Source organism: Periophthalmus magnuspinnatus, chromosome 19, assembly GCF_009829125.3.
Source record: "Periophthalmus magnuspinnatus isolate fPerMag1 chromosome 19, fPerMag1.2.pri, whole genome shotgun sequence".
Classification (NCBI taxonomy): domain Eukaryota; kingdom Metazoa; phylum Chordata; class Actinopteri; order Gobiiformes; family Gobiidae; genus Periophthalmus; species Periophthalmus magnuspinnatus.
The window spans coordinates 15,945,184-15,970,847 of record NC_047144.1 but is presented as its reverse complement, the minus strand read 5'-3'; the positions used below and the strand labels follow the sequence as shown (position 1 = coordinate 15,970,847).

At 39.8% G+C, this 25,664-nt stretch overlaps 1 protein-coding gene across 1 annotated transcript in view; it reads left to right on the top strand.

The window, feature by feature from the left end:
- The first annotated feature begins 403 nt into the window (after nucleotides 1-403).
- The window catches only part of LOC117387822 (glutamate dehydrogenase, mitochondrial), a 31,150-nt gene continuing 5,889 nt past the window's right edge, over nucleotides 404-25,664 (top strand). Inside the window, exons 1-8 of the mRNA XM_033985396.2 lie at nucleotides 404-1,032; nucleotides 7,639-7,719; nucleotides 8,665-8,720; nucleotides 9,945-10,008; nucleotides 12,363-12,457; nucleotides 15,500-15,679; nucleotides 18,274-18,411; nucleotides 19,038-19,175. Of these exons, the coding sequence (XP_033841287.1) occupies nucleotides 636-1,032; nucleotides 7,639-7,719; nucleotides 8,665-8,720; nucleotides 9,945-10,008; nucleotides 12,363-12,457; nucleotides 15,500-15,679; nucleotides 18,274-18,411; nucleotides 19,038-19,175 (1,149 nt within the window). The 5' untranslated portion in view covers nucleotides 404-635. The remainder of the gene's footprint in view (nucleotides 1,033-7,638; nucleotides 7,720-8,664; nucleotides 8,721-9,944; nucleotides 10,009-12,362; nucleotides 12,458-15,499; nucleotides 15,680-18,273; nucleotides 18,412-19,037; nucleotides 19,176-25,664) is intronic.

Genomic DNA, 25,664 nt, shown 5'->3' with positions numbered 1-25,664 from the left:
AGGAGCTAGGTGATGTGCCTTGGGCGTCTGTTCAGGATGCCTCCTGGATGCCTTTCTAGGGAGGAGTGTCAGGTATGTCCCACGGGGAGGAGGCCTCAGGGAAGACCCAGGACACCTGCTGGAGGGGTCTATGTCTCTCGGCTGGCCTGCAACACCGGAGGAGCTGGGGGTTGTGCTTGGGGTGAGGGAAGTCTAGTAGTCCTTGCTTAGACTGCTGCCCCCACTACCTGGAAGAAGTTAATGGGTCTAGTCATCAATAGAAATGATCAGGTTCAACATTTGTGATGATGACATGATTACAGTGGATAACACTTGTTGCCATGACAACACTGTTAGGAGGAACTCCGGAAGTAAATAAGGCTGGTCGTGTTTTCTTTAAGTGCGCACTTCCCTCTTTTTTCGTGAAAAGGGTGCGCGCGCGCTGTCAGTTTCCCCTGCGGGTGCGCGCCTCAGCGGTCCTCCTCCTCGTGCGTCCTCGCGCTGCCCCGGTTGCTTAAAGCTCTCTCCGGGATGTCATTCCTCACTCCGCCTGAGGACGGCACACAGTGAGGAGCTGCCGTGTCTCTTACCCCTCTCCCGTCGCCATCCCCATTGTCCGTGTCGTTTAGTTTGTTTGTCCACGGTTAGTCCCGGTCATGTATCGTTATTTCGGGGAGCTGCTGAGCCGCTCGGCCGGTAGCGCGCTGGCCTCCGGCTGTGTGGAGTCTGCGCTCCCGGTGTCCTCGTCTCTGATGCGGGTTCGCCACTATGCCGACGCCGCGGAGCAGCCTGACGACCCCAACTTCTTCCGCATGGTGGAGGGCTTCTTCGACCGCGGCGCCGCCATCGTGGAGGACAAACTGGTGGAGGATCTGAAGACCAGAGAAAGTCCCGAACAGAAGAGACACCGCGTGAGGGGAATCCTCCGCATCATCAAGCCCTGCAACCACGTCCTCAGCGTGTCTTTCCCCATCAAGAGGGACAACGGGGAGTGGGAAGTGGTGGAGGGCTACCGCGCCCAGCACAGCCAGCACAGGACGCCCTGCAAAGGAGGTAAGAGCCGGGGCGAGGGCCGGGGCAAGAGCCGGGGCCAGCTGGGCACAGCGGTGCCCCTGACAGCTAGCTACAAGAAGCTACTTAGCTCAAGTTAGCTTTATGATTAGCTACTAGAGCTGCCACTGTTGCACTGCGTCTATCCAGCTGCAACATAACACATGGCCTTTCATTAATTCCTCGTTATCTGATGTTTCATGTGTCAAATATATTCTTGCGGTCATTTTGTTGTTGTTTGTGACCTTTGACACGCCTGTTCACCTGTAGATCTGCTTCAGCGTCATTAAATCTCTTCTAAACTTTGTAGTTTAGTCTCTTCGCTTTAATTTTAGCCTGTGCTCATTAGCTGCTCAGTTTGTAGCTCACTTCAGGTGGAGATAGATGCTTCTGTAAATTCAGTGGGACCTTTAAAACTTGGTTCACCCCACACGTGTTTGAGGGCGCACGTGCAGGGGCCTGGCGTGTTTACGCAGATCGTGGCGAGCCCACTCCTGTTCTGTCCTCACGGCCTAGAGAGCGTACGTGTGCGTGCCCTCAGCAAATACCATGCACTGACAGAAGTATGTTCTTTGTGCAAGGGTCACATCATCTGCTCCACCGCTCACACTCCGGCTCTGATGGGTCTGGGGGCGGGAGGAGGAGGTGGTATTTCCAGGCTTTCCTATTTGTCAGCATTATGACAGGTGGAGGAGGGAGGGAGTGAGGCCCCTACATGAGAGGCAGGGACATAGGCCAGAGCAGTGAAGTGTGGAAACACAGGCCCAGGTTGAGACGTCTGTTAAAACCCTGCTTTAAGTGTAGTTTAGGCCTTTCACAATGGACAAAGTGTGTCCAAATGTGCACTATTGAAATGATGGCAAAGTAATTCACACATGTTTCCAATTTAAGGCTAAAGGCTGATGGTATGATGTCATTAGTGCCAAATCAAATTAAAATGGTATGACCTAAACCACCAATTTTTTTTTTTTATATCTTCAAGGGTTTTAGAGTAGCCACTGCAAAGGTTGGCCACAATCTTGCATGGAAAAAATATCCATATGCATAGACAGAAACTTGAATTCGGTTCTTGGTGACTAGGGAAACAAGCAGGAAGTGTAGAATAGCATTTGAATTCCTATTATTAAAAAGTTTGGGAATTTTATTTGATACCATGAGTGAGAAAATGATGAAATCCTGAACTCTGTCCAACACAATCGAGCATGTTTTTAATGGCACCTTGACATCTTTAGAAATAAATGGACAACTTTGGAATCAGAATTAACTTTCTAAAGAATGGGTTGACCTATAATAATTTTTATATAAATGCAATTAGACTTTCATATTAGCGATAAAGCTCTTGCTATAGATGCAGATAAAACTTTCTGCTTGTATCAGCACTGTCTCTTGCTAAAGCCATTGTTCCCTGGGTCTAAATTCCTGTAGTCCAGTTGAATGTGCAAACTCCACTTTCTAGATTAATCATTGATGTAGTTCATAGACCCCCCAATCAGGTTAAAATACAAAGGCCAATGTTTTAAGACACAGCCAGTCAGAGCAGCAGACACCGGTTTGAACTGATCTGTGTGTTTGTTAGAGAGGAGTCATCTCTTTTGTGTACTGCTGCCGAAGTTCTAGACAATGATGGCATTGAAGAAAGTTGTTATTGCACTGAAAAACTGAAAAACATGTGTCCTTGGTACTATTGACTGAATAAAGATGTGGACTAAGTAAGTGTCACTCAAAGCATTTGGCTCCAGTCAAATGAAGGTCAATGAGGATCAGGGTCATGGGGCAAACTTGTGGTCGGAATTCCAAGTATGAAACTCGGCTCCAAGTATCATAGCAACCAAAGAGCCAATCCAAAGCGAGGCTGTTGAAGGTAATGCCCTTTTCCCTGCTTAACGAGCTGTGCAGGCCATTAGCAACGCTGTCAATCAAACCTGTTGCGAACGCTAGCAGAAGAAACCTCGGGGAAATAAGGTGCCTAATTTGTCTATTATTAATGTTCATAATATTGATTTATGGACAAAATAGTGAAATAAAAATACCAGGATTATGTAGAGCAGGTTAATACAAACATTTTAAGACCAAAAGGACGATTCTGACAGGAGCAGTGGGTCACTCGAGGGCCACTCGAGGGCCAACAGTTTTTCAACAGAAAGTGAATTGGAGTCAACGGAGCTGGAATTGCGCCCATGTTCACTGTGGCTAGCAAGGTCAGCTATGTCCATTTATATGTACCACCTATGGTCCTTACTGTGAGCGGGCTTGCGTCTTCATAAACCTGACTCTTACTCTAACCTGGAGGGGGTCTGGAACACTCTGATTGGTCTAACTGGTATCTGGCAGTGCTGTGTAATGTCGCCAACTACTTGAAATTGCAGAGCTCCAGTGGAGGCAGCACAGACTTTGATGTAGGTGGTTTTGACCAGAAAGCTGCAAATGTACCTAGTTAGGCCTGTCTCAACACATTTTGAAGGAAGATATATTGCTGCAGAGAAATATGATAAACATGGGAGCGGGCACATGGCAACGCTGTCAATCAAACTTGTTGCTAACTCTAGCAGGAGTGACCTTGGGGAAATAATTAATCTGATTGGCCTATTATTAATGCTCATATCTTAAATTACGGACACAATAGCTAAATTAAAAAAAAATACTAGGATCATGTAGAGCGGGTTAATACGAACATTTTAAGTCCAAAATGTCGAGTCTGACTGCAGCAGTTATAGAGAGAGGAGCCACAGTTTTCCAGTGTAAAGTCGAGCCAAAAGCTTGTCCATGTCACTTCCCATTTGGAACGTGGCGGCTAGCAGGTTAGCTATGTCCATTTATATATATACAGTCTGTGGTCGTCGGAGGTACAGTCTATACCTAGTTTGCACGAACATTGCAGAAAATGACTAGGAGCATTAGATTATTATTAAAATGGCACATACACAGTTTAGCAGCAGGAAAAAGTGTGTTGGTGTTCAGTTCCACTTTAAATTCGAGGCATTAGATGTTGTTGATCCAATCGCTCTTTGTTTCTCTTCTGCATAAATAACATTTAGTTTCTTTCCACTTCTACTTTCAGTTCAGGTTTTAACAATGGTGGGATTTCTTGTTTCGTGGAACTGCACATAGATTCTTGACAGATTATGTAAAAATATTGCTGTGTAGATTTCAAAGACAAAGTGGATTATATTAGATCTTGCCAACATAAAACTCCTGACAGCGTCTCCTGTTTGTTCTGTGGTTCAGTGAATACAGTAAAACAGTGGCCGGATGGGGTGGGAGAGACTGGAGCTAGCTAATAACATTATACACATGAAAGCCTATGTCCTCTCTGACACAAGTGTACTACTTTGTAAATTAAAATCTGTGTACAACAAATATGAGGGCTTTTATAGAAATTAAAATGTAGAAAGTGTAACCTTGACCTATAGAACAATTTTACCAGGACATGAGAATAGAAAGGAAAGCAAAACTGTTTACATCTTAAGATTTGTGTTAGCATGTTAGCCACCTCATGTTAGCCACCTTGTGTTAGCATGTTAGCCACCTCATGTTAGCCACCTTGTGTTAGCATGTTAGCCACCTTGTGTTAGCATGTTAGCCACCTATGCTTACCATCTACCAGTATTTTTTGTTTCTCAAACTATACGTTGCTAAAGCTAACCACTTACATACCACAAAGCCACGTATCCTCTCATTGTTTATACAGTGCACATGTGACCTTGGTCAGAATACCTAAATATGACAATTTTAACACTGTAAAATCAACTGAAGTAGCCAAAACTAAAATGCATTTATTTTATAGTCCATATATTCAAAAGGGCTGGTTTTAATCATGATCTTAGAAGTAGGGTTTTCATAATTAACGAAAATCAGATGCTAAAACTAATATCGAAACTACATATAAATGGGGTAATATACAAGAAAGTACTGTGTTTTAAGTTTGAAAATGTACGTCTGTTCTCTAAAGAAGGTGTTGTTTTGTTTGTTTGTTTTTTATCATTGTGGAATCTGTATTGAGTCCATTTCTTTAGTGTTGTCACGATATTAAAATTTCAAACTCAATTTTTGATATTATTTTAAAGTAGTAGTTGGCAGTGGTGGATGAAGCACTCAATTTTCTTTAGTAAAAGTAGAGATACGGGGTGTTAGGCGTGTTCTTATCAAAATGACGACTGGATTCGATCAGTTCAAATCTCAAAAGTTTATTCCCCTGACAGATACAATCTAATACAAATGATCTATCCCTCGTTTATGCAGCAGGCAGTCTGTCTGCTTTTCCCTGGCCCCAAAGAATAAAATGTAACATGTAACATGAATATGCAAATATTGTGATGAGTAGGTTGATGCCTTGGTTCCTCCTTCCAGCCTCGTTCACTTCTCCGGGCAGCACCGGTTTGTTTTTCGGCCTTGGGTCTCGTCCGGCCGCCTTATCTCTGTGAAAGGAGTTTCTGTAAAGAACTCACATCTTGCAATGCCTCCTTTAATATGGGAGTATTATACTGAGTGAATAGTTTCGGTGTTAGTACATATTGTTCAAACTTTAGCATAAACATGGTGCCCGTTAGATGACCTTAAAGAGTGCAACATTCAAAGGATACATGAATTCAGTATACAGATAGTGGTTACATGACAATATTCAAAACTTCTATGATTTCAGTGTCAAAAGGTATATATGTAAATGTGATGTACCTAAGAAGCTTTATTCAATCAATATGCATTCAATAATTTTGATATATGTATTTGTAATGCAACTCAGAAGCTTTATTATTTGTCATACCCTTCAGGGGGTAAAAACAAACTCAGAGAAGTAAAAGTATATTTTTAAACAGGTACTTGAATTTATTTAACAAATTAGCACTTGTGTGAAATACTTTTTAATCTTAAAGTGTAAATGTAGTGCTATACAGTAAATAAAAATATATCTTATAACATATTTTGTTCAACAGTGTGCTCAAAAACGGAACTCAAAAACTTTAGTCAGGCTGCTTCCACGAACATGGTAAAAACAACCCCTCAAATCTTATGAAAAGTACTTTGTACTTTCAACACAACTGGTCTGAAAAGTAAAGATGCCCAACATGTTAATGCTATTTTACTTTGTTACCTTCACCACTGTTAGTTAGTAGTGGCTATGTACTTCAAAGCTAGCTAGTGCTGTAGTACCAGAGTCCCAGTATCTGCTCAGAGCCCTGGCGTTTGATAAACAACTTTGGGTGGGGTCTCCTTTGTACTTCCTGGATTTGTTGCCCTGTTTTGTGTCTTGAATCTTTTTTCTTTCTGCTGTTCGTCCTTGGGTTCCTCTCTGTGCGTGTAAGCTGAGTCTGGTCTAGTTATATTTGGTCTACAGAGGAGTGGTGCGTTCCTTTGGTCTCGTGTTGGTTGCCACGGCGACACAACTAAACCCCCTCCACACCCCCACCACAGTGTCCTCATAGCAGGAAGTGAGAGTGGGTTGTGGGTTGGATGCATGGCTCTGATTGGATGAGAAACAAAGACACGCCCATTTCTGAGGATGTCGTGGTGATCTTTTATTATACAGTGCTTGTAGTTGGATCTCCTGTTACATGAGTTTAGTTAAAGCCTCGCATCACGTCACTATTAACATATATATTCAGCCCAATAGTTACTAATGCTATTATTTTACTATGTTACAAGTTGTAGTTCTATAGTTTATGTGTTTGCTATGAGGTTGTTGTAAGCATTGAAAATCTGATGCTAGTCGATACTAAAATGAGTATCAAAACTAGATCCTCATTTCAAGAAAGGTCAAATTTGATCTAAAAGAGCTATGAAATATAATACTACTATCAAATATAAGTATTTTTTTTATTATCAAAATGGACGTTGAAATTTTATTATCTGTATAACGCTTCTATATAGCGCCAGTTTTGACATTACTAGTCAAAATTAGCTTGTTTTTGTGTAGTGTAAAATGGTGAATTAATAACTGATTGACAACTGAAGTGACCTATTAATACTTTGCAACTCAATATTGCCTACAGTTAGTATGACGCTAACTGTAGGCACTGTTCTGTCAAAAGCTTAACTGTAGGCACTGCTCTGTCTAAAGCTCTATTACAAAAGTTAGACTTTAATCTGAGCTTTGGTTTAACACAATCTAAACAAAAAGACCTGACTTAGTTGGAACTATAACAGATGAGCTGATTTGTGCTGTTAAACAAGCCCCTCTCAAATAACATCAGTTATAAGCTACCTAGCATTAGCCAACAGTTTTTCTTGAAAATCAAAAACCTAAACGGGACCATGTGCTGTTTAAATCCATTTTGTATTTGCACTGTGTCACCATGGAAACTGCTGAACATTCCACTATAGAGATGCAGGTAGAACACCCCCAGCGTGATGTCACGGCAAAGTATTAACTGTTTTGAAAATTTTAATAATTCCTTTTTTTTCCACCTACAGAGTTGTTGTAATGAAGTGTATGTCATGTGATGCGACGTAACTGAACAATATTGTATAATAATGTAAACATAAATGTAAGAAATATACAAAATATTCAAAGTGATTTAAGTTGGCGTTGTTTTTTTTTGTTTTTTTACAAAAACATTTCATAACCATATCTGGAATTACATTGTATTTACATTGTATTTTTGTGTTTTCTCTCAGGTATCCGGTACAGCACAGATGTGTCTGTGGATGAGGTGAAGGCTCTGGCCTCTCTGATGACCTACAAGTGTGCTGTGGTTGGTGCGTACTGTTTAACTCTTTGATGATGATGATGGCAAAAGAAAAATAAAATCTGTCAACTGGACAAAAAGTTGTAGAAGTGAAGACGTTTCACTGCTCATCCAAATCCAATGCTTCAGTTCTGGTCAGAGTACTGCTGGACACTGCCTTATGTCCACCTGAAGGGAGGTGTAACTACACTGAAACAGGAAACAGCTTTGTTTACAGTTTCTGTTTGTAGGCTAGATTTATTGAGCTACACTAAGTGTACACTGTGGCTGATTCATACTTGGCATAGTCATTCATCTCTTAATGGATGCTTTCACACCTATTGGCATCCTGGCTCGCTCTGTTGTTCTCTTTGTTTCCTTTTGAATATGCCAAGTATGACAGATCCACTGTCTGTGTACACTGTTGTATGAATGTGTGTGTGAATGGATGAGTGGTTCCTTGATGTAAAGCCCCTTGAGTGACTTGCACTACATAAAAATGTGACAATTTACCATTTAAGGCTATACTTTCTCTACTGGATAATTTTTACAGTTAAAGTAATCATTTGAAATAATTGTGATATCAATTATCAGCCAAATTGTGTAATCGTTGCCAAAATCCCCCAGCCCTACTTGAGACTAACCACAAATTGTCCTCATTTGGTTTCTTATTCACCAGTCTCTTTAATAACACTAGTCAGATGATGTTCTCCTTGTAAATTCTTCACACACTGTCACTGATTTAAAACTATGTTTGATAAATATTTACAACATGTAAAATCCCATCAAAGTAATTTGAAAAAAAAAAAGATACAACTTTGTTAAGGTGCATATGGAAGGTTTTAAGGTTTTGTGAGGACTTAAACTACAAACTAACCCACAAAAGGCCCTTCCCATCTCTCCAGCTTCTCCAGCAGGTCTCATTGTAGAGCTGTAATCACGGTCTTTTGGTTTAAATCTTTGTTGTTTGTTCCAGATGTGCCGTTCGGAGGAGCCAAAGCCGGAGTCAAGATCAACCCTAGGAATTACTCTGTAAGCTGCTATAATACCCATCTCACACACACAGGCTCACCCATAGACTCCGATACACTCCCACAGATCCAGAGAGCGCTATAAAGACACTGTGAGTCTAAGAGCTGTAATCATACCCTGGCTGACTCCTCCTGTATCATTCTGTAGTCTGAAAGCTCTGCGCATCAAGTTATGTTCTTCTGGGGGCAAAAATATGTGTATCACACAAACAATGGGTCTGGCTCTAAGAAAAAGGGAAACAAATAAAAAAAACATGGAGAAAAACAAATTACAAAGTATTTCCATGTGTTTTAGACTTGAGCGATGAAACATTTTAACAGTTGCCATAGCGATAAGTAATTCAGAACCAAATATTGTATTCTTTCGATTGGTCTAAATCCTCAAATGGTGTCCCTATACCCAAGAATTCATTCCGTTTCAACTTCTGGGTTTATGCAGTATTTTGAGGATGTTTTTTTTTTTCCATCCAAAAGATTTTACATTGTTTTAAACTGTACATCACTATGGCAATCATTTAATCATTCAAAAACAAGGATTGTTTATGTGGTTATTTTAGGCTGAACAAACTCACGGTAGCCATCTTGAATGTTTATGTTGGTTATATTACACCATTTTCTGATCTATGTAATGTCGTTTCCTCATCACAAACAGACCTGGAGTTGTGTTTTGTTTCATTCACACATGTTTCACACACAAACCCGGCATATTTAAGATGAGTTTTTCTCTCAAACTGTAAAAAAAACACTCTGTTCCACCTTGTGATGTCATGTGGTAATACAGGAAGTGCTCTACTGTGTATTTAAATTCCATCCACCTTCACTAGAATCATTTGGATGATTTCAACCATGGAACTGTCAGTCTCTTCTGAACAAAAGCTAAAAGGAGCTGTTAACCTAAACTACCACTTCATGACATCACAAGGTGGAACAGAGCGTTTTGAGCTTTGGAGATGTAGACAGACTAATAATAGTGTTACTCAAACATGTGAATGAAACAAAACACAACTCCAGGTCTGTTTTTTGAGGAGTTTACAACATTATAATATAACTTAAAGCTCACACGAGTAAATTTCGTGTAATTTACCTTTACCATGTTCTATAGTCAACACAAGGAAATTGGCCCCATTGCATAATACATAATTACATAATACTTTTTCTCTAAGGCCAGTCTAATGTATTTTTGTTATTATGTAGAATTATTGACTCTGTATCTGTTTTTCTGTAGGATAATGAACTGGAGAAGATCACCAGGAGGTTCACCATTGAATTGGCCAAGAAAGGTTTCATTGGTAAGCTTTAAAATGGGACTCTATGGCGCCTGGTTGCTATGACGCCCACCTGACTGTCCATTTGTCAAGTTAAAAATACCCCTCGTACTTATAGAAGCCGAGTTTGTATTCTGTAGATTACTTTGTTTACTGAGGGCAAATATTACAGGTTTATCAGGTTCTTAAGAGCCCCCATACGTCCAGTATTTGTCCAGTATTTATCTGTGATGTGACGTTTGTTCTGCATCGAGTTCAAACAAAGGAGGGGTAGTTACGTTTCATTAAGCAACGTTTAACTTCTTTGGATAGTTTCATTACTTGCTTTCTCTTTGTGGATTTCATAATGTTGAAAAAAATGTCTTATTCCTTTTTTAAGTTATTTCATTTTTGTTTATAATTTATAGCTATTTACTATACAGTTATTTCAGTGTGTTAAGAGTTTCTTTAATTCTCACTCTACATTATTTACTATATGCACTACAGATATTTTTGGTTGCAATTGGGAAAATGCATGAAGCTTATCTAAAGGCACACCAAGTAACTTTTTAGTTCATCACTTGCTTGTTGCCATGGGAATGTGCAAGTTTTTGTGCACTTTTCCACTGTATGGCATTTTATCAATCTATCTATTTATCTCCATGGCGACAAATGGGAGACACCACCTGACCATGCCATGCTAATAACAAGCAGGGAGCGGATCACCTACCAGAAAAGTTTCACAGTGAATCTTTTAAGTAGCTAAATGCAAGGATCTCAGCTACAGTCAATGTATCTTCTCTAGTAAAAACAAACTTAAACTCTAGTGTGTAGAATAATCCATAGACTGTATAAAGAAGTGTAGCTCATCGAGTCTAGCAGTTATAGTGGTCAATTTGGAGCAGAGTTCTGACCGCAAGTATCATAGCAACCAAAGAGCCAATCCAGAGCCAGGATGTTAAAGGTAATGCTCCTTCCCGCTCGCACCGCTGGTTTAGCAGGGAGCGGACACTTAGCAACGCTGTCAATCAAACCTGTTGCTCACACTAGCGGGAGTCACCTCAGGGAATGAAGGCACCCGATTTGTCTGTTATTAATGTTTAGATCTTGATTTATGGCCAAAATGCCGACATAAAAACACCAGGATCATGTAGCGCAGTTTAATACGAACATTTTAAGACCAAAATGACGAGTCTGCATTGAAAAACTGTGGCCCATCTCTCTGGCTACAATTCACTTTGACAGAAGTAGTTACAGAGTCGATGGAGCCGAAAGTGCACTCATGCTCACTTACTATTTGGAACACGGCTGCTAGCACGTTAGCTATGTCCATTTATATATACAGTCTATGGAATAATCATAACTTTTTTACAGTGCTACATTTTTCCAGTGCATACACCACATACAAAGACATGAGCTGTTTTCCTCGTCTCTTCCCTGGGGCCACAGCAGCTCACTTTGCACATGACAGACCCTGTTGTTGACGCCCCGAATATGGCACAAACACATTCACCAATCACTCCGGCTCTCGTCTCACCAACCGTCTGCCCTCCCCCTCTGCTCCTCCCCCTCTGCTCCTCGCTCTGTGCTTCTCCCCCTCCTCGTTCCTCCACGTTCCTCTGTCTGTTTTTGGGAGCTGGTCCCAGGATATGCTTCCCTAATGGGACACACCACTCACTCTCACGGACATTTGTAAAGTTGCCCCCTGCACCTGTCTCACACTCTGGACCTGCAGTGACATAATGTGCAGTGGTGTTTACTGTGCTCAATGAATGGGACAAAGTATATTTAAACTATGGCTCAAATGCAGTACAGTACCTATAAAACTGCAGTATTTCAAAGGAGACAGAACTCACTTGGTCAGTTTGTTTCATAATCAAAAGAGGGACGTTAACTGTTTTCAATCTGTATTTATTTACAATCACAATATGTTCATGAATTTTAAATATTTGGTCACACTACTACTTAAATCTGCATAATCATTGCAATTTGTTTCACCAAGTAACTTTTTTGGTAGTGAGGAATGTTCCACACTAGGGCATTAATCTTGTCTTACTCAGTTACAGGTGTTGTCATTGCAAAAATTTAATTTGAAAAAAATGACTTTCTTTCTTTGGGCTGGCTCACCACTCCACACATCCACCCTCTAACATCACCTGTCTCCACAGGGATGAAGATAATGTTCCGCAGTATGGGATTAAACTTCTCTCTATGGAAGTTTAATGCCGAACTGTGGAACATTCCAGGCTTTTGACCCATCTTCAACCCGTGAGGAGCAGTGAACGTTCATTCTTAAACATTAAAAGTTATTAATGTTTACATCTTACATCTTGATTTAAACTTTGTAATAATAAAGTTGTCTTGTAATTTTAAAAAAAATATATTTTTGTCGTTTTCAGGGCCTGGTATCGACGTCCCTGCCCCTGACATGAGCACTGGAGAGAGGGAGATGTCCTGGATCGCAGACACTTACGCCAACACCATCGCACACACTGTGAGTTCAGTTTCACTTTAATGTTGTTTTGAGGTTCAGGGACTTCACTGCAGCCTCTTTATAGAACATCAGATTGGACCACGTGCTCATGCTCTTGCTATCACCTCGTTAAATAAACAAAACATGAAATGAGGGTAGGATTAAATCTGAAAATACGTTACTCGACCAAACTGTCAACTAAATACATTTCTAGTATAATGAAACTAACTGTAAGGCAAGACAAGTTTATTTGTACAACACAATTCATACACAAAGTAATTCAAACTCTTTTACAGAATAAGAAAGACATTCAAATCACAATACAACAAAGCAAAACATAAATAATCATCATAAAATTAACATTTAAAGAGAAGAGGCAGAATAAAACCCTTTCAGTCATATTCACAGCTAAACGGAACCATTTGGAGCCTGGATTTAACCATTGTCAAAGTAGAGTCCTGTTTCACATCTTCAGGAAGAAGTTTCCCATTTTCTGTCCAGGTCTGGTCCCGGTCTGGTCCGGTCTCTGGGCACCAGCAAATGGGGTCTAAATGTGGCCTAAACTAGGTGAACTTAGTCCAATAACTGGTTTAGATCTGGTACTATCTCAAACGCTCGAACTATAACTAAACCTATTTAAATGAAACTTTCCCCTAAATGTTCTCTTTGGGTATATCACTATTTCATAAATCTGAAGAGTGGCCAATCATCACTTCTAATCTAACCGTTTTAATCTGTTTTTAAGTTAAGATTCAGACCTCCTTTGGTACAAACGATTGCAGGACTAAACCAGACTCTCAGAACCAGTCGAATCCAGAATTTAAACTCAACTGAAGTCAAACCGGTTCAGGAAAGTGTCCTAAAACTGAACCCCACATACCATTCCCAAGTTGGTTAAATCTCCATGGTAACGCTCTTGTTTATTACAGGGCCCACTAAAGTGTTTTTTGTTTTGTTTTTTCATTCGATTCCAAAATGAGTCAAACTCGGGAAGGAATGAGTCATCAGAGCTGAGGTTTTGGCTGCAGCCCCAGACTTCCTGCCTCTCCTTCAAACAGGACACAACTTTGCCCTTTCGTTTGGATTCAGCAGCTTTTCGGTTAAAGTTTGTCGATTTTGAATAGATAGAACTAAGTCTAGATATCATCAACAACAAATTAATGTTTGAGAACTGTGAGGCTGACATTTTGTCTTTGCTGTTGAGAAAATAGTTTTGTCATTCTGTACTGGGGTTAGACAAAGTCGACTCTGAGCAGAATGAGGCTAAAGATGCACAAATAAGACACAAAAAACTGTATTTTCGTTAAATACTGAAAATTATCTGGAGCAAGAGCAGGTTAATGTGTGCACTGCTAACAAGTTCATTTTGGGGCTGGGCAAAAAAAATAAACAATTAAATAAATTAATCGAATTTGAACATAAAATCGATTATTTTCCACACTTTTTTGCCCCAACATTTAATTTCAATAGTTTGTATTTGGTGATCATATTTAACCCATAGGTCATTGGGGGAAATCTTTTATGAATAAGATAAAACAATCTTTTCAGTTTTGACAATTTTTCTGTTGATTGCAGAACATGTTTAGTGAAGTGAAAAACATGATTTTTCAACCCAGATATATCCTACCCCAGACCTGCACTTGCACGTTTTGGACAATGGCATTATTTCCTTGTTTTCATTTGGTGCAGCTCTGTGCTCCCTCACTCAGTGGCAGGCAGATTTACCAATGATGAGTGAACTCTTAAGAGGTTCCTACAAATCTCTGCTTCCTCAAAGACGATACAAAGGTCAAACTCAAAATGGTTTCCAAGCCTGTGTGAAAATGTGATATCTTTTACTATTAGAAGCTGTACAGTGGGGTGTAGTTCCCTCATGGGTCAGTGCTGTCTCAGATTCAGTGAGACATCCCTGCTCTGGCCACAGGGGGGCAGTGTTTATGGGGCAGACAGCTGCCAGACTTGTACCAACCTCAGGGTGAAAATTATATTGTAGAACTACAGTTCCCCAGAATAATACAAAAGTTGAATTTTTTTCTTTTAAACATTGTAATCAGTTGTGTGCATTTTTTTTCCACAAAATGTGCTAATAAAAGTCCAAAGAAACAGAATTTTGGGAACTGTTAAAATTTTGGTTTGGCCCAAATTTACATGGGGGAATTCTAGTTTGAAATCTCTGGACATTTATTCTGGTAGCATTTATTCTGGTAGCATAAAATTCAGAGTAGTGAGAAAAATTAGCCACAATTGCCATGGTGATTAACAATTCAAAACAAATTGTATTTTTTGTTTCTAATCTTTTAATCCTTGTTATCATAGTCAAAAGTGCACAATATGGTACCTATACATGGGAATCTGAACCCCACCAGCTAAAACATCTGCACTTTGAGAAAGGCAAAGCAAGTTTAAGTGTCAAAATAATTTAATCTGTACAGCACAACTGGTCCACAAAGTAATTCAAAGTGCTTTACAGAATAAGAGAAATTAAAATCACAATGCTACAAATCAAACAGAAATAATCATCATAAAATTAACATTAAAAGAGAAGAGGCAAAATGTAAACCTTTCATTCATATGCCAAGTCACAGCTAAACAGAACCGTGTGGAGCCTGGATTAAATATTGTCAAAGTAGAGGCCTGTGTCACATCTTCAGGAAGACTGTTCCAGGTTTTAGCTGCAGAAAACTGTGATTTGGTCCTGGTTTGGTCCTGGTTTGGTCCTGGTATGTTTTGAAGCAAAATGTATAGAATTATGCAGCAAGCAAAAAAGTTAAATAACTGTACTAAAAATATACTTTTAAATTTTATTTTCAAATCCTCAAAGTATCAGCTCTACTAAATATTTTTTGACAAATCAAAGGGCGATTTAGCTTTTTTTTCTTAACTACATAAATTCATATATCTTCATACATTTTTAAAATGAAGAAAGTAGTAAAAATAAAAACACTGAATGAGAGGATGGGTCCAAATTTTGGTAGTGAAAGATAGAGCAAACAGAGCTTATAAAAAGTCAAAAGTCAAAACACAGCGCATTGTAAGTTCCTATCTTTTTGTGTATCTTTCCAGGACATAAACGCCCACGCCTGTGTGACCGGGAAGCCCATCAGCCAGGGGGGCATCCACGGGAGGATCTCTGCCACTGGACGAGGAGTTTTCCACGGCATTGAGAACTTCATTCACGAGGCGTCCTACATGAGCATGCTCGGACTCACCCCAGGCTTCCAGGACAAGACTTTCGTGGTCCAGGTCGGTGTTCATCTTTACATTTTAATTTTGTTTTAGTCTTTTTTTGACTAAAATCTTTGTTTGTCCAAACTCTAATCATCTTTATATGGGAAACTGGAAGCCCTCGGGAAGTTTCTGTTGTTGCTGTGACTGAGCAGTGCTTACTTAGCATGTTGGCTAACGACAGGGGGAGATGCATGGATCTATTAAAATAACTGGATATTGCTGCTTAGAGCTGTCTCGAGTTGGACTAGTGGCCACTGATTTGTACTGCAATGAAAAAATCCCTCATGACCAGAAAGAATTTTCCCATAGAGCACAATGTGATCACAAACTGCTCGTGTTGGGCTGACAGGGGCTGACAGGGGCTGACAGGGGCTGACAGGGGCTGACAGGGGCTGACAGGGGCTGACAGGGGCTGACAGGGGCTGACAGGGGCTGACAGGGGCTGACAGGGGCTGACAGGGCACCTACAACTTTCTCAAAGGTTGATTTTTGTGGCAATTTTTACTTATTTTCAGATCAAACTTCTTCTCAGCTCAAAATCAGTCTATTGTCTTAAAAACACTTTTTAGTCGTTAGCTTCGGTTATGCTCTGTGTGCGCTCTAGCTAAACTCAAGCGCTGATTGGTTATAGCGTGTCACGTGGTACAACAATGTGAGCGATGTTAATGAGCCCCACTGATGTGAATGAGCCACAGGTTTAAAACATGGTTCAGAAGTACCCTTATCATTTATAATTTGTCATTTTTCCTCTCCTTCTTGGCCGCTCCGCTCGCTCTCGTCTTGCAAAGTTTCATAGGGGGTAGCTGAACTGCGCCTAGTCCCGGGGCAGGGTAGGACTGGATGTACCTCCCCGCGAAAGGCTAAACTTGCAACATGCACCATTGGACACGGCCCATTGAGTTCAATGGTTGGCCAAGCTCAGACCCCAGAGATGGGACACTTCAGCTTGCCACAAAACACTTCACCTTTCTCTTCTTAAATAACATGTTTGAGTTCATATATTGGAATGAAGTGTCCCTGTGGTCGAGCACAAACTAAATATTTAGCAGAGTTGTAAACACTAGTAGAAAACCAGTTACCTGTTAGCTAAACATCTACAGCAAGTAAATCATGTAGCTCTAAAATGTAAAGGAGCTGCTACAATTTAATGTGTTTGAAGCTTTTACAGACACAAATGTCATTACTTACCAGTGGCACTCATAATGCTGCCATTCAAGTTACTGTGGAGACACAATACAGGCATTAGCAAACTCTGCCAAAAAAGGTTATAAGATGGTCTTAAAACTGAAGAAAAAATACAAAATGGAGGGAAAAAAGGATGAGATTAAAGTCTCAGACAGCCTCAGACAGAGCAGTGTAATGAATTAGTATCACACCCCCACGGAACATTGATGACAAGCTGCAAAGTATCAATAGTGATGGAGGAAATAAATGAACACACACACACTAGCTAACATACAAACTAATATTCAATTTAATTGATTTTTTTTTTACTCTGAATGCAGACGCTTGTCCCTATTGGTCATTGCATAATATTCCGAATGAACTGTTGAATTGAAGTAACCAACTGTAATCTCTCTCTGGTGCCTCTAAAGGATTATGTCATTCTCAAGATTAAGCCCCATAGACGTACATCAAGAAGTCTGTCCTTTCTCACCGACACAATACACAAAAGACATCAGCAGAAACTTTACTAGTATCTTGTAAATTGTAGTGCAAATAGAATTACTAGAAATGATTAAACAGTGTACTACAAAGGTTATCCTCTGCATATTCTTGGGTAAATTTATGGATCTGGACTTGGTCAGGTAGATTAATTATGCATTTATTTATTTATTTTTATTTATTTTTTGTGTGTGGCTCTAATTGATAAAGTAAATCTCCATGCTAGTTAAGGTCTGACTGAAACCTGTTGAAAGTGAAGGAATGCACTTTAAAAAGAACAATAATAGGATAATTAAAACATACATAAGCAGTTAAAAGTATGAATAAATGTTCTTTTATGTTAAGATGTTCATTGGTGGGTTTGGTCTTGTTGGTGAAATCCCCCCAATTACCACATGAGGGCGCCAGAGAATTTCTTTTCCATGGCTAGATCTTTATAGCTCTCAAAGATGGTGAACATTACCTTATGGCCACAATCAAGTGAATAGGTGAGAGTATTCGTACGTTTGAGTGTTATCGGCACCATTTTGAGGACTTCAGTGGAGGACACTGTGTTTAGAAAGATGTTTGTGTTATTTACTAGGCCTCAAAATTTGCATTAGTGTTAGTATTGAGACACAAACTAAAGTATTCTACATATAAAAATAACTACATAGCCTTTATTTTAATGAATTTGTATTTAATAGGTTGTTTATATTATGTTTTCCAATTTTTAATAAGAGTGACTGTTAGCTTTGAGACACAGTGAGCTAGCTACCATGCATCCATTTTTGACCAGTGTCATTTCTTTTATAGGTTTATGATAACAGAAGGAGCAACAAAGTCTAAGTCTGTTGTTCCAATATGTTGTCCAGTTTATTTATGAGGGCCATAGTCTCCTGTGGTTCTCATTCAACAGATGGAATATTATTTTGGCTAGTAATACATGTCTTTTCTCTCCTCAGGGCTTTGGTAACGTGGGTCTTCACTCCATGAGGTACCTGCACAGATTCGGGGCCAAGTGTGTGGGAGTGGGCGAGATCGACGGAAACATCTACAACCCTGAAGGCATCGACCCCAAGCAGCTGGAGGACTACAAACTGGTATGAACAGCTCTAGTCCAGTCTCATATTCCAGTCTCGGAGCCGCTCTAGTCCAGTCTCATATTCCAGTCTCGGAGCCGCTTTAAGTTCAGTCTTGCAGCCTTTTGAGTCTACAGTTGGTATTTTGCGCAGGTAGTGGATTAATATGTCACTTTCTTTCAGCAAGAAACAAAATTGTAGCCTGTAATTTTTTATCAAATGTACCAAAAAAAAGCTCATATTTCAACCATTTCCATAGTTTTTTCTATTCAACTCTACCTGAATAATTGGCTTCGATGAGCAGCGAAACATCATCACTCAAACTTTTCTCCATTTGTCAGATTAGAATTTTTCTTTTCTTATGGATCAGACCTGGATGACTGAAGGATTGCAGACACTGGGATGCAACTCTATATATACTGTATTTGGGATGAGAGATCTCAAGAACTCAAATCCCAGTTATTGTTTTTTTTCCAACTTTGGATTTTCTGCAAACAAACAAAAACATTAAGATCATTATATTTTAATTTGTCGAATAACAACTCTTAAAACATAAGAACACCTTTATGTTTAGATGTACATATTTGACAATCATAAAACCTGCCTGACTTTTCCCATACAATAACTGCGTGTGTGTGTCTCCACAGCAAAATGGCACCATCGTGGGTTTCCCGGGGGCGAAGCCATACGAGGGCAGTATCCTGGAGGCCGACTGTCACATCCTGATCCCTGCGGCCGGAGAGAAGCAGCTCACCAGGAACAACGCTCCCAGGATCAAGGCCAAGGTACAGCAGCAGGCCTGTACAACATGCAGCCCGGGCTCCAGATGAGGCCCTCCAAATGATCCTAAATGTAAAATACTTTCTTTAGCTTAAACCAGGTCTAAAGCGGGACTAATTATGTCCCAGGACTAACCCAGAATAAGGTTTACTCAGTTGGTACTAGTCTAGTCCATGTTTCAGGTTCAGTACTAGATCTTGCAGTTGGCTTACTTTTTTTTTTTTTTTTTTTGCAAGGCCATAGCTTCTTTACTTGTCGATAGATTCAATTCTTAAGTTACAAAGCAACAAAATGACATTTGTGGGTCCAGTTAGAGCAAATGTTTCTCTCTATAACTTTTTTTTTTTTTTTTTTTAATTTATACAATTTTAAAACAATTTAAACAATAAAAGAGAACAAATGTAGCGTCAAACCAGGGTGTAAAAAGAAAAAATAGCACACGTTGGGTAAGGGAAAGTCAAAGTTACATAGAAAACAAAATAAAGAAAAATTTCAGAAAATCAGGACCGTGCGGGCGTCCTCGGTCAGCCCTATATAAAGTCTGTTCTACTTTGTCTAATGTATTTAAGCCACTCCTCCAAACTCTGTTAAATTTGTCCACTTCAAGCCTTACCGAGGCCGTCACTTTCTCCATATTATAGATGTTGAGCATAACATCGACCCATTCTTCCACCCGAGGCACCAGATCAGTTTGCCATCTTCTTGTGATTGCTTTTTTACTAGCCAAAATCATTATTCTCATCATTTCACAATCTTCCTTTCTTTTCAAATTCAATATTTCAATTTTTCCTAGATAAAAAATTTCAAAACTTAATGGAAATTTAATATTCAATACTTCATCTATGATATTTTTTATGTCAATCCAATACTGGATTATCGAAGGGCAACCCCAGAAGATGTGGAAGTGGTCTGCTTTATCAGCACCACAAGATCTCCAACATTTTGTGTCCGCATACTTTCTCTGTGCCGGGGTTAAGAAAAAACGTATTATAGTCTTCCATCCATACTCCCTCCAAAACCATGACCTGGTAGTTTTCCATTGATAAGCACTTATTTGTTCCCATTCCGCTCCTAAAATTTTAATGTTTGCTTCCCTTTCCCATCGTCCCTTCACATATTCTGTGGTGTCCGCTTTCAGATCCTCTAATGCTGTGTACAATTTTGAAATAATTTTCCTACTTAACTCTGATTTAGAAGCATCTAGGATAATTTTCAAGACATCTATCTGCTGTAAATCAAACTTCATGCTTTTTTGTTCTTGTTTTAGATAATGCCTTAGTTGCAGGTATCTATGAAAATCCTGATTACCTACATTGTAGAGTTCTTTTAACTGCTGAAAACTCATCACATCCCCTCTTTGAATTATTTCCCAGTGCATTTTTGGACCCATTTTTCCACATCTTAAAAGTGCTATCCAATTTGTTTGGCTCAAAGTCCGTGTCATATGCAATCCATCTCAATAATCTGCACTGTTCTTTTAACTTGTGCTTTTTCATAATTTCAGACCATATAGATAGAGACACCCACAGCCAAGGGTTAACCTTTTGTTTCCAGTTCGTCAATAATTGCGGATCACACATTATAGCTTGTATTGGTGGTATAGTATTCCTCTCAATGTCTTTCCATCTTGCAGTGTATTCTGGGTCACATAAATTCATCAGGATTTTCAACTGAGCAGCTTGGTAATAACTCTTTAGGCATGGCAATGCTAGACCACCTTTCTTTTTTTTGCAATTGTAAAGTCCTATATTTAATACGCGGCCTCCCCCCTTGCCATAGATATCGTCCTGTCCCACTCTTTAAAGTCTTTATCTCTAATCTCAAGTGGAAGATTTTGAAATATGTATAATAACCTAGGCAGAACGTTCATCTTTATTACCTCCACTCCTGATGCCAGACTTTGATAAGGAATTAAATTCCACCGAGACAGATCTGTTTTAATATTGGATATTAAGAAGTCATAATTAGTAGCTTTTAAATTTCCCATGTCTTTTGTCAAGTAAATACCCAAGTACTTCATTGTCTGTTGATCCCAGTTAATCGTGTAATTTTGTTTTATGTCTTGGCTCGGCTCATAATTAAAAGTCAACGCTTGGGTTTTTCGCAAATTAATTTTGTAGCCTGACATCCTCCCAAAGTCTGATATTGTTGTCATCAAAACTGGCAGTGATGTGTCTGGGTTCTCCAGGTATATTAAAACATCATCTGCAAACAATGCTATTTTCTGTTCTGATCCCGACATAGTTATACCTTTAATATTAGTGCACTGCTTTATACATTGGCTTAATGGTTCAAGGAAAATGGCAAATAGTAGTGGGCTGACCGAGCATCCTTGACGGCATCCCCTTCCTAGCTTGATCGCGTTGGATAAGCTACCATTAACCTTGATCCTTGCTACAGGATCCCTATACAGAGCCCGCACAGTCCTAATATACTCCATTTGGAAATTAAACTTTTTCATTACTTTAAACAAAAATTCCCACCCAACGGAGTCAAATGCCTTTTCCGCATCTAATCCTAAAATTGCAGCTTCCACTTTCCTTTCCTTGATATATTGCATGATATGTAAAGTACGGCGGATGTTGTCATGAGTTTGTCTTTTTTACACAGTAGAGGGATTAGTGTTTTCCTATATACTTTATACCATTCAGAGCCAAAACCGTCTGCTCCAGGACTTTTGTTGTTTTGTAATTTAGAAATGGCTGAGTTGATTTCCTCTGCTGTTATTTCCGCCATTAACCTCTTATTCTGCTCCTCTGTTACTCGTGGCAGGGGTAACTGCTCTAGAAATGTGTCTATTTGGGATTCATTATAATTTTTTATCTTGGTATACAACTTATTGTAATAGTCTACAAAGCACTTTTGAATATCTTCTGTTGCATATACCATTTGATTTGTTTTTGGGTCTTTCATCTTATAAACATGCCTTGTTGTCTGTTGCTTTTTTAGTCTATAAGCCAATAATTTTGCATATTTACTCCCCGCTTCATAATATCTTTGTTTAGTATAGATCATTTTCTTCTGAATTTCTTGTGACATTATATCATTAATTTCTGCCCTTTTTGTTTTAATCTCATCACTTATTTTACTGTCCGCATTGTTTTTGTGTTCCACTTCCAGTTTTCTCAAATCAGTTTGTAAGGATTTCAGCGCAGATTGTTTCATCCTTTTCAAGTATGCAGCTTTAGCTATCAACTTTCCTCTTAATACCGCTTTACATGCATCCCATAACACAGATGGAGATACCTCATCATTGTCATTTTCTTCAATATATTCACAAATATCCTTTTCAATTTCATCTTTCATCTGACCATTCAGCAGGCTTGAATTCAGTCTCCAGACTGTTGTTTTCTTCTCAGTGTCCATGCAGATTAAGATTAAAGGGCAGTGATCAGATAAATCCATCACTCCAATATGACAACTTTTTATCCTGTATCGGTCCTGTCTATGTCCTAAAAAGTAATCAATCCTTGAGTACAGAGAGTGAGGTGCGGAGTAATATGTATAATCTCTTTTCAAGGGGTGAAGTTCCCTCCATATGTCTAAAATCCCAAGATCTGACATCAGCTTTGAAATTCTTTTACCAGTAGTATTTTTTAGTTGAGCTTTCCCAGAGGAGTCAAGCCGTGGGTCGAGCCTCTGGTTAAGGTCCCCCCCCCCCCCTATCAGCACCCCCTCGCTCTCTGTTGTCACCAAATCAAAAATGTTTAAAAAAAGCCCAATCTGAGCCCGGAGGGGCATAAATATTTATTAGAGTAACCAGTATTCCCTCTAGTCTACCCGTCACTAGGATATATCGACCCTCCGCGTCCTTTATTGTTTTTAGCATTTCAAAACTAATTCTGTTGGATATCAGAATACACACGCCTCTTCTATGCCCTGCCCCGTAGGAGGAGGAAAATTCCTGGTTATAACCATATCTCTTCAATTTTTCATGTTCTTTATCATTCATGTGTGTCTCCTGCAGGAGCAAAACCTCTGCCCCCTCTTTCTTCATTTTACTCAATACCTTGCTCCTCTTGATTGGACTAAGCAGACCATTCACATTATAGGAAGCTACTGTAAGTTGACTTTTCATTGATGTAATTTTGTACGGTTATACTTTGTTCTACTCCCTGCGCTACAAGTAAAGAACTTTGAGAACGATATTTTAAACAAAATAACTTTGAAAAACATACTATCAGGACTTCCAAACATGAGGTCCGAGATTTAACCTTTTTAGAGCTAGCTCCCAGCTCTAAGGGAAAGCCCCTATTCCCAACCGGTAGGGGGCCCTCTTGGCCAAATTTGGCCCTGTCCATACTTTTAATTTTTATTTTCTTCTGTTGATTTGTTAGAAGGACAAAAAGAAAAACGTCCCCGACTGAAAATTATGCAAAACTGAAAACTCTCAAATGTCCCTATACATAGCTTGTACCCTGAAATATCAAAATCAGACTTATCTTACATTTAGTCCCTTTCTTCTTTTTTTCCTCTCTCCAAGATGGAGATTCCCGCTGCTCTGGCAGCTCCCCCACTAGTCCTCCTCCCCGCTTCTTCTGTAATTGAAGGCCTTCAGTTTCTGCTTGTACCCCAGAGATGAAACCTGGTCCAGCCTGTCTGCTTCCTGTGCGGAGCGCCACATCTGTCCCAAAATCCTCCCAATCGGGTCCTCCGCAGGCTTGATAATGCGCACTTTGAGCCCTTTTGTAACCATGTCTTTCGTTGCTTCTGTTGCTGTATTATACATGCGGGTCTCTCCTTCATAGAAAACACGAAGTTTTGCCGGGAAAGGTGTTTGAAATCGTATTTTTTTTCTCTTTTAACACCCTCTTTGCTTCAGCGTATTCCTTCCTTTTCTTCATTACTTCTGGTGCATAATCATGGTCCACATAAACCCGCTGCTCCTCGTATAGGAAGCCCCTTTTCTCCCATGCCTTCTTGATTATTTCTTCTTTGGTCTTATAATTTGAGAGCTTCACAATAATAGATCGTGGGGGGGCATCATTTGGCGGACGGGGACCCAGCGCTCTGTGGGCTCGCTCCGCGCTAAGCTCAAAAGTTGGCGGCAACTCGAGTTTTTCCCTGAGTAGTGTCTCCACGAATGCTCCCACTGAAACCGCTCCGCTCTCCGCTCCCTCTTTGACCCCATGAAGGCGTATATTATCTCGCCTAGCTCGGCTTTCTTGATCAATCAGTCGCTCCTCCAGCCTTTTCTGTAGTTTAATCAACTCACATGCCGCCCCCTCGACGCACTGGACGCGCTCTTCCGCGCTCTTGATACGTCTTTCTGCTTCGTCTATCCTGCCATTAGCCTTTTTTATTTCTTCTCGTATGTTTTTAAGGTTTTCCACGGTTTACCGGCGTAAATCTCTTATCTCTCGTAAGACAGCCTCCAAATCAGACATTATCTCCTCCTGTGTTCTTTGGGGGGAGTCCTGCGTTAGCATGCCAGCCTCGGCGCCAGCTAGCTCCGCTCTTAGCTTAGCTTGTTCCTCGTTCTCGTCCGTGTTTACTTCAGCGGTACAAATTGATTTTTTTGTTTTGCCTCTTGTCATCATACAGGCCACCAATATTTCCGTGATATCTTCTCGTTTCACCTCAGAGTTAGATCATATGGGCCTTTTACAACTTGCTGTCGCCATGTTCAAGTTCCAACCGGAAGTCTCTCGCAGTTGGCTTACTTTTGTGAATAATAAAATACCAAATGCCATCAGTTTTTAATTATGATTAATGAAACACATTTGGTGTGTTTTGAAAGTGGTATGTTTTCGGAAGCCATGGCCCTCCAAAAAATCTGGCCTCCGGTAAATTTAGTTGAATAACCCAGCGCTTAAGTTCAGACAAATGTTGAATTATTAAAGATATGTTTTTACTGAACTGAGCAATACTGTTAGCTACAGTTGCAAACGTGGTATTATATGAAACCTTTAAAGAAACACTAGACACATCGGTTTTTGCCATATAACTAACATACAACGTTCATATTGGGGCAGTGGCGCCATATTGGTTGACGTATGGGAGTTGTTAGCCATGTCCATTTATATTCATACAGTCTATGGCATCATTTTGGTCTTAAAATGTTCGTATTAACCCTCTCTACATGGTCCTTTTTATTTATATTTCGCTATTGTGTCCCTAAATCACAATATGAGCAGACAAATCAGGCGCCTTCTTTCCCCGAGGTCACTCAAGCTCCTGTTAGCAATCCTGTCAATCAAACCTGTTGCCAAGTGCTAAGCCAGCGGTGCGACTGGGAAGACGAAGTCGAACGCTATATGTGACGTCACACTCACTTAACCATAGACCACATGTGTCAAACTCAAGGCCCACGGGCCAAAAGTGGCCCTCCACATAATTTTCTGTGGCCCTCGACTGAGTAAATTAAAAGGTATGATGGTCTTAAAATGTCATTTTATCAAGAGATATAGACATATTCAAGTTACTTATTTTTACATCTAGGCAAATACATATGTAATATCTGTAATAAATACAGAAACGGTTAATTAACAAGT